The 10000-nt window shown below is 36.7% G+C and overlaps 1 protein-coding gene across 2 annotated transcripts in view; it reads left to right on the forward strand.

Annotated features, from left to right (window-relative positions):
• LOC144978164 (uncharacterized) overlaps positions 1 to 10000 on the forward strand; it is a 12100-nt gene that overhangs the window by 1787 nt on the left and 313 nt on the right. For both annotated transcript variants that reach the window (XM_078923864.1, XM_078923865.1), the window contains exons 2-5: positions 2713 to 2802; positions 6098 to 6149; positions 7067 to 7201; positions 9268 to 10000. The exon at positions 9268 to 10000 is cut by the window's right edge and continues 313 nt beyond it. In XM_078923864.1, the coding sequence (XP_078779990.1) occupies positions 2759 to 2802; positions 6098 to 6149; positions 7067 to 7201; positions 9268 to 9513 (477 nt within the window). In that variant the 5' untranslated portion in view covers positions 2713 to 2758 and the 3' untranslated portion in view covers positions 9514 to 10000. The remainder of the gene's footprint in view (positions 1 to 2712; positions 2803 to 6097; positions 6150 to 7066; positions 7202 to 9267) is intronic.

The raw sequence follows: 10000 nt of genomic DNA on the forward strand, positions 1-10000 counted from the left end.
CTTGAAAATGATCAGTCAGTAAGGAGGGAGTTAAATTTGATATTAAAACGTTGCCAGAGTATGGAAATGGCTTAGAATAGATAGAATGACGTTGACGTCACCCAGGTCTTTGTTACTGTATTTTTGCCATCCGCATTTATGAGTAATTCTCACATATATATATATATATATAATATATATATATATATATATATATATATATGTATGTATGTATATATATATATATATATATATATATATATATATATATATATATATATATATATATATAATATATATATATATATATATATATATATATATATATTATCAAAATCACCATCTCAGTTCTGAAAATATGTGAAAAAGTGATTGTTCTTTGATAATAAACAAAAAACTGAAATTTTATATTTTGACCCAAAAATCGATATTTAAGGTGTCCCCCCCCCCCCTGCCCCTTTACCAGACTATAAACGTTTATGGTTTTGTGTGTTGGTCCGTTATACTTCTGGATGGCAATGTTGTGAGCTTCTTAGCCAAGTGCATACTTCTATAGGATAGAACAAACGATTAAACAATGCAGAGAGAAAAGAATTCTTTTGATTGATCCCAAGATTAAATCTGTCTTTAGGGTAAAGACAAAATAAGACCTAGATAACCCAGTCGTATGCCGCAGTGTAGCTCCGCAAAATGAGCAATAGAGGCTAAGTCTCTTTCTCTCTCTAGGAAAAGCAATGAGATGGCCACAGCGGCGGGATGCGAACTGCGATTTATGCCTCTAAATAGAAAGGGTATCCACAAGCCTGACGGTATAATAGATGAATAATAAATAAGTTCCCTTTATTCATCCCCAAGGGGAAATGATATTATGTCTTGAGGGTCTAGTCCAAGGAAAGGCTGGAATAACCCAGGTGTCAGCCGCAGTGCAGCCCCGCAAAGTGAGCTAAGGCAAGGTGACTTGCTCAAGACCCACACAATGAGGTGGGTAGTCGAACTCGGTACCTTTCGGGTAGTAAGCAAAAACCGTACCGCTGAGCCACGCTTCCCCACATCATTGCCTTTAGATAGAATGAAGTTAACGTCACTGGGTCTTTGTTATTGCTTTTACCATCCGTGTTCATGAGTAGTTCTCACTAAACTGTATTAACCAGACGATAAACGTTCAAGGTTACACATAGCTTTGTGTGTTGGTCCGTTATACTTCCGGGTGGCAATGTTGTGAGCTTCTTTGCCAAGCGCATACTATCTATAGCAGGGTTCGAATTCACAACCAAGTTTTAAAAGGTAAGCTTTGTACAGTGGGGGAGTGGGGGTCGGGGGGGGGGGGGTCAAAGTGGTCAAGTGGTTAAGGCATTGCACTATGATCCGGAAGCACCAAGAGCCTCACTGTTGAGGATACCGTGCGCTCTATTATTATTATTATTATTATTATTATTATTATTATTATTATTATTATTATTATTATTATTATTATTATATTATCATTATTATTATTATTATTATTATTATTATTATTATTATTGTATTATTATTATTATTATTATTATTATTATTATTATTATATTATTATTATTATTATTATTATTATTATTATTATTATTATTATTATTATTATTATTATTATATTATTATTATTTTTGTTGTTGTTATTATTATTATTATTATTATTATTATTATTATCATTAAGGTCCCGGGTTCGAACCCGGCTTCAGGCACTTTCGTTTTTTTTTTTCCTTGAGCAGGATTATTAACTCCCAATATGCTCGTTTGGACAACATGGGTGATTCCTGTTGACATCAGACATCGTGTTTGATGGATTATCTATATTCCTTCATGTAATTCCTAAGAGACGGTATCTCATTGTAAAAACATGGGTGGTTTCTGTTGACATCAGACATCTTATTTGATGAGTTATCTATATTATTCCTTCATGGAATGCTTAGGCGACGATATCTCACTGTGACAACACGGGTGATTCCTGTTGACATCAGACATCTTATTTGATGAGTTATCTATATTATTCCTTCATGGAATGCTAAGGCGACGGTATCTCACTGTGACAACATGCGTGATTCATGTTGCCGTCAGACATCTTGTTTGATGGATTATCTATATTATTTCTTCATGGAATGCTTAGGCGACGGTATCTCACTTGGACAACACGGGTGATTCCTGTTGACATCAGACATCCTGTTTTGGTGGATTATCTATATTCCTTCGTGGAATGCCTAGGAGACGGTATTTCCCTGTAAAAACATGTGTGATTCCTGTTGACATCAGACATCTTGTTTGATGGAATATCTGTATTCCTTCATGTAATTCCTAAGCGACGGTATTTAACTTTGCCGTGGCGAAAGGCGCTTTTCTTTTTCTTTTTAAACAAAGTGTATAGATAGAATGCACTTGGCTAAGAAGCTCACATCATTGCCATCAGGAAGTATAACGGACCAACATACAAAACTATGTTAAGCATGAACTTTTATAGACTGTTTAATACAGTTAAGTGATAACTACTCATAAACACGGATGGCAAAAAAGAAAAAAAAAAGAAAATAAATAAACAATAACAAAGACCTGAGTGACGTCAACTTCGAACTATCTATTCGTCAAAGACACAAAACCGGGATCAGAGGTGTATCACAAGTTGTAATTGGAACTACTAGTCTAACGACAATGGAAGTTCAAAGATCATTTCCGATTGATTAAATCTATTGATTAATTTGTTTCTTGCAGACAATAGCAAGCCTGGGCCAATCGGATTAGTTCCCAGAATACCAAAATGGCGGACCACAAGCCTGCCGTAGAAAAGGAAGCAACAGCAGAGTAAGGTCATTTTTAAAAATAAATGTGACCCCTCGCCTCAAAACGGTTTTATGTCGGGATGATAAATATGCTGAAAAGGGAATTATAGCCAGAAATATCAGACTTGCGTTGAGTTTTCATGTTTTATTTAGGAGATTGAATATCATATTTTATTGTGATAATTAGCGATCATTCAAAATTTTGACCAGTTTAAATTTAATTTGACTTTATAACATCTCGATCATCCCGAAATAATACCGTTTTGAGACGATTGGTCACAAAAGAGCTTTTATATAGCGCAATATCCACTAAATGTGCTCAAAACGCTTTACAAGAGGTCCCTGACCAACAGCAACACGTAACATGTAGAACGAGACATTGACGCCTGTTAGGCGATATTACAGTTTTTTTCCCGACAGAGACAACGCTGTTAACAGCCATGTACTCATTTTACACCTGAGTACGGTGAGAGAATTTAAGTAAGGAGCCTTTTCCAAGGACTCAACTATGCGCCGAGTGAGGCTCGACATTTATTGTTTTATTGAATTAAAAATTGTTAATCTGTCTTTGTTGACAATGGCACCAGAGAAAAGAAATTTATTTGTGTTGTTAAATGGTAAAGCTTAAATCTGCCTTAATACGCTTCAACTTCCCTCGTAATGACGCCTGGTAACTTAGTAACTGGCTCTAAACTATCGGAACAATATGTGGACGCCATTATGAAATAATTCTCCGACGAGCATAAAAGCGTATCCAGAGGAAAAAAAAACCATTATAAATCTGATCATATTTTGACTTTTACACATTCTGATCACAAGACATATGAAAAGTTCTAGCCAGCATGAAGAATAAAAAGTACAGACTTTGTTTAGAACCGCCGTTGCTGGGCGACGTGACATCAGACTATTCAATCCAATTATAATGACTGTCCGAGAGGCGTGGTTATCTAGGTGTCTATTGAATGTACAACCAGACTTGTTTTTAGTGTATATTCCTGGTTGATAAGGTTTAGTTTTTGCCAAGATGGGGGCCGGCGACGTCCTAGGTTTGAGACTTTTTGCCAAGGTGAATGCCATATAAATTGATTGATATTTGAAGGAAGTATTTATCTGACCAAATTTTTGAACACATGCCTTTGCACAGTACGGCAGTAGCCGTTAACTTATAGTCTGACACTAGAAGCCTCTAAGACTTATAGTTTGACGTCATTTTTTTAAGGTTTGTGTAGCGTTTGGTGAGTTGTCGTTAGTAGAGCTCAAGGAAACAAGTTATTTCATTGGTTGAACCACTGAAAATAACTCACGATTTGTTGTCTTTTTACGTCATTTTTTGGTCAGTGGCAGGCTACAAGTTTACGATGGCTGCGCTCGCAGCCATCGTTAACTTATAGCCTGACACTGAAACCCAAAAAGACTTTATTATTTGTTGTTTTTGTTGTTTTTTTTGCACCGCCTAGTGAGTTGTCGTTAGTAGTGCTCATGGAATCAAGTAGTCCCATTGGTTGAATTATTGAATACAACTCACGATTTGTTTTCTTTTGTGGCAAAAGACTTGTCTTTTGACGTCATTTTTTGGTCAGTGTCAGACTATAAGTTTCCGATGTCTACGCTACGGTAGTTAACTGGTTATAAATAAAACCCAGAGTAGTTCTATCTGGCAACGCACCCATTCGAACTCTTCCAATCCAAATAATATAATTGTCTATAATTGTTTGTATACGAATGGCGGTTCATTATTTCCCACCAGTTGTAAATTTCAATTCATTGCAATTTCTATTCGATAGTTGATAAGCCTTGCTTGCTCGGCCGAAATGAAAATGTTAATAAAAGAAAACATTACAAAATTAAATTAATCGATATTGTATCGATTTGTTATTTGAATCGATTTCGTCCGATATTGAATATGCAAACAATGACAGGTATTGGATATCGATTTTACAGAAGACAAACAATGACAAGAATAACGATAAAACTAACAAAAGCGATAACAATGTAAAGGAATCGATTAATTTCTCTTTTAAATTTTCTCAAACTGTCACGCTTGAGGTCTCAAATAATAAATTTGTTCAAGAATTTCACATTGATTTTTTTTTGGGGGGGGGGGGGGGGGGGGGGGCGTCACGATAGCTCAGTAGGTAGAACACTCGCTTCACACGCAAAGGGACCGACCGAGATCGATTCCGGGTTATAGCCGAGATTTTTTTTCTGATCTCATTTTCCACTCAGCAGTGAGTAGTTGGTTGGGTAACTGGGTCAGTTAGATCTGGCGAAAAGTACTTTGCGATAAACATAGCGTCCTATCCAAAGGTAGTAAGCAATTGTTACTGTCCGTTGCATGCTATGGAAACCGGGATAAATTCAGGCCCCATGCCTCAGAATTACTACTTTTTGGATTATTTCCCCTTTGATTTGAATTCAAAGAGTTAACTCACTCAATTCTAGAGATTTTTGCTACTTTTCAAAATTGGAAAAGATCTATTAAAAATGAGCATGTAGGACTTCATAGATAGTTTTATTCAGCTATCATTAACATTTAAAAACTAAAAACAATAGCTTTGATACTACGCTTATAATGTGTCTCGGAAAAATGCAATAAATAGGCATGGGGTGGTAAAAGTAACTACGGGTAAACTACGGATATAGTCGGTTTTAAGGTTGGGTGAGTTAAGAGATGGCGTAAAAGCTGGGCAGTCTCTGATTCGAATCCCGATCTTGGTGGATCTAAGTTGACTCCTTGGGAAAGGTTCTTTACTCATAGTATCTCACCGTACTCAGGTGCAAAATAAGTACCTGGCCAGTAACTCACCGTGTGTAATATCTGTCGATATATATAAAAAGAGAATTGTACTATTGCCCTACAGGCGTCAAATCGTGTCTTACATGTTAAATTTTGTCGTTGCCTTCGGGCCACCAATAAAGCGTTTTTAAAAAAGTTAAGCTTTTATATAGCGCAATATTCACTAAACGTGCTGAAAGCGCTTTACAGGGGGTCCCTGGCCAACAGCAACATTTAACATGTAGGACGGGACATGACGCCTGTTAGGCGATATTACAATTTTTTCGGACGGAGACAATCTGTTAACAGCCAGGTACTCATTTTACACCTGAGTACGGTGATGAAATGTGAGTAAAGATCCTTCTCCAAGGACTCAACTATGCGCCGAGCGAGACTCGAACCCAGGACCTTACGATCCGAAAGCATGTGTCATACCACTAGACCACATAGCCGCACGTTTTGAGCACATTGAGTGGAAACTATGCTGTATAAAAGCTTATGTTATTTTTTATATACATTATTTTTTTATTTTACCTTTCAGCGACCTCAAACCACAGACCTTGAACATCAATCATCAGGACAGCATATTTGGGGTAAGAGATTTTATAAACGCTTTTTTTCTAAGTTGTTTTGTTGGCAGTTTTTGTTTTGTTTGTTTTATTTTTTTATTATTTTTTTTTTTTTGCGGGGGTTGGGGGGTTCTTTGGTTGTCGATTGGTTCAAAAGTTAAGTTTTAGAAGATCTCAGCCTGTTCTGTTCAAAGGAGTTCCGTCCAACCAATCCCCGTTAAAATTGGGGTCCCCCTAGGGATTTGTTTTGGGTCCCAGCATGTCCTCTCTCTACTGTTGCTGTCCGATTAGGTAAATTACTCACAGCACTCCGCCAGCCGGATATAACGTACCTACACACAAAACCCCCATCACCGCCGCGAAATTTTTATTCTCTGTCTTCTGGCACTGTCCTACTCACTTCATCTCTTGTTGTTATCAACATAAGTGCCTGCTCCACTCACTTTTCTGAATTAAAAATTCACCCCAAATACCGGAGCATACTCAATGTCTCAATTGTTTCTATGTTAAATGTTTGTATTGAGAATATTGGCTATTAAGCTTAATTGCTGGCCAACTAACTTCTCGGAGGTTGTGTGTTGGACCCGCGATCTCAAGTAGTCGGGGAAAAAAGGGGGCTCTAATAATGACTAGGGTTAGAGACGATCTCTTTTGGGATCGTGGATAGCTCATACGGTAGAGTCACGCTCTACAGGCCAGGCGGAGTTGTCGTACCAGTAAGGTCGCGGTTCAAACCCACATCACCGCCGCGAAATTTGTATTCTCTATTGTCTTCTGACACTGTCCTACTCACTTCATCTCTTGTTGTTATCAACACACAAAACTGTAAGTCACGACCGTTTATTGTCTGATTGATAGAATTTAGTGAGAACAACTCATAAAAATGGCTGGCTAAAACCAATAACAAAAAGCTGAGTGTCGTCAATTTCGTTCGTTCCCAGAATGCCTTTGGGTCAAGATCCTACTATGTAGTTCATCCCGAATGGATATCTGAATCGACCTCCGACCCGACCCCCAACCCCCTCCACAGACCTCCATGGCCGTGGGAGCAACCCAGATACAGAATCAACATGCAGGCGAGTTGGAACAATAAGCCATTCGATATATATATATATATATATATATATATATATATATATATATATATATATATATATATATATATATATATATATATATATATACATGAATTCACTAACGTATTTTTAGCCGAAACAATCGTTTTCATCATCATCATCATATATTATATAATATATATATATATATATATATATATATATATATAATATATATATATATATATATATATATATATATATTATATATATATATATATATATATATATATATATAATATATGTGTGTGTGTGTGTGACCGATTGGATAAGGCATTGCACTTTGACCCGGAAGGTCCAGGGTTCGAGCCCCGCCTCAGGCACTTTCGTTTTTTTCCTTGAGCAAGATTATTAACCCCCAATTTGCTCACTTGGACAACATGGGTGATTCCTGTTGACTTCAGACATCTTGTTTGATGAATTATCTATATTCCTTCGTGCAATGCCTAGGCGACGATATCTTATGATGTCGTGGTGGAAGGGTATATATATATATATATATATATATATATATATATATATATATATATATATATATATATATATATATAATCTATAGATGTGCATCATATATTATACTTGCACTACTGTATTGTGAAAATTAACAAAGATCGAGACGAATCTTTTGAACCATCAACAATCAAAAATAGGTCCGCTAATGAAGTCTGTAGGTGCGTGCAAATACATTTTGCAATAGGATGGCCAAATAGCGATTCCCAACGTCAAATGACCAATCATAATGCAACCTTATCGAACGTAGACGCCGTTTCTACGTGCTCTCATGAGTAAGAGGCAGACACGCTATATATTTTGCGTTCACATAATGGCATGTAGACACTTATTACCTTCTATTATATTTTTCTTATAACAAACAAATATCTCAGTTCAAACCTTTTCATCATCCGACTCATTATGTCATTCACTGTTTCATGTAACATATTTGATGTACCACCGCCATGATCTCACGTGTAAAGATCCAATTATTAACACCCAAGAAGGGGAAAGAAACGCTTATAAAAAAATCATTTCCGTTTCTTACGGCAGATAAATTTATTATTCATTGAATCTCCCATGCTCATGGGGCTTACATAACAACAGGTGGGTGTCCTTAATGAAACAAAGCATTCATGTTACTCACCGCCTCAAAACGGTATTATTTCGGGATGGTTTAAATGTTGAAACTTTAGTTTATAGTCATAAGTATGATGTTTGGGCTATTTGGGGTGGGTAGGGGGGAGGGGGGGGGGGGGTATTAAGGATAATATATTTATTTCTGACCATCCTGTACACCCAGCTTTGTTAGATCTGGCGGAAGTACAATTCAATATTACTGGAGTCTTTGTATTAAAATAAAAATTAAAGTGTTGATGTGGTCTTGTGGTATGATACTCGCTTTCAGATCGGAAGGTCTTGGGTTCGAGCCTCGCTCGGCGAATAGTTGAGTCTGAGTCCTTGGAAAAGGCTCTTACTCACATTCTCTCACCGCACTCAGGTGTAAATTATAGGTACCTAGCCGTTAACAGAGTGATCTCTGTCCAGCCGCGAAAAAAAAAATTATATTATCGCCTAACAGGCGTCATGTTCCGTTCTACACGTTACGATGCTGTCGTATCAGGGTCCCTTTGTAAAGCGCTTTGAGCACGTTAGTGGATATTGCGCTTTATAACAGCTCATTTATTGATGATTGCTTTAGACTCCTTAACTCACTCAACCCTAACACCGACCATATCCGTAGTTTACCGGGTTACTTTTACCCCATGCCTATTTATTACATTTTAATGGGACAAATTATAGGCGTAGTATCAAGGCTAGTGTTTTTAGTTTTTGCATGTTAATGATAGTTGAATAAAACTATCTATGTACAATGCTCATTTTTAATACATTTTTCCAATTTGAAAAGCAGCACAAATCTCTAGGATTGAGTGAGTTAAAAAAAAAAAAACACTTTGAGCACTTTATTGGGCATTTTCGCTATAATATAAAAACTTCAAGCTTTGTTTTTTTTTCTGTCTCTATTTTTTTTTCAGGCCCCAATCACGTACGAGAGTCCTGCTGAAGGAGAGGTGGTGGCTGTTGACGAGAAGAAGGAGAGAGAAAAAGAAGAAGACCGTTTCCTTCAAGAGAGTTACCCCCCATTTCATACCAGCTTCAATCCATGTACAAATCAACACATCCAGAATACGTCCTCAAGTACTAGTCACGTCCTGATGTCTCCGGTGACAACATGCAAAATCCGACATTCACAAAACAACGTAGATAAAAATAATTTGTGACTAATCGTCACAAAACGGTGTTATGTTATTTGGTGTCAATTCAACGTGTACATAAAATATGCAGGTCTGACATCCGAACGGAATTATGGCCTGGTTTAACAATGTGTAAGGCACAACATTTTCCTTCATTTTTTTTTTTTTTGATTTCCATTACAACAATGACCCATAATGAATTGGGTTATCAGACCTGAAAACAAGTGCACGTCGGATTTAATTTTGGAAATTTGAATTAAATTAGATACGTTCGTTCCTTAAGGACAGCCAGCTGTTTTTCCATTTCTTTTTTGTTTGTTTGTTGCTTTAGGTCTCTTCCAACACAATTGAGGTTATATGAGAGACCGCTGAAACAAAAAAACAAGCAATCTAACAAAAATAGTACAAATGTCAATCAAAATCATAACCTAAAGATATCATCATAAGCTAAATTATAAATAACCAAGAACAAACAGGCAGAGGATTTACAGGAAAAAAATATCCCCTGTCAAAA

Source organism: Berghia stephanieae, chromosome 8 (genome assembly GCF_034508935.2).
Source record: "Berghia stephanieae isolate SIO BIC M18660-M18661 chromosome 8, UCSD_Bste_1.3, whole genome shotgun sequence".
NCBI classification, from domain to species: Eukaryota; Metazoa; Mollusca; class Gastropoda; order Nudibranchia; family Aeolidiidae; genus Berghia; species Berghia stephanieae.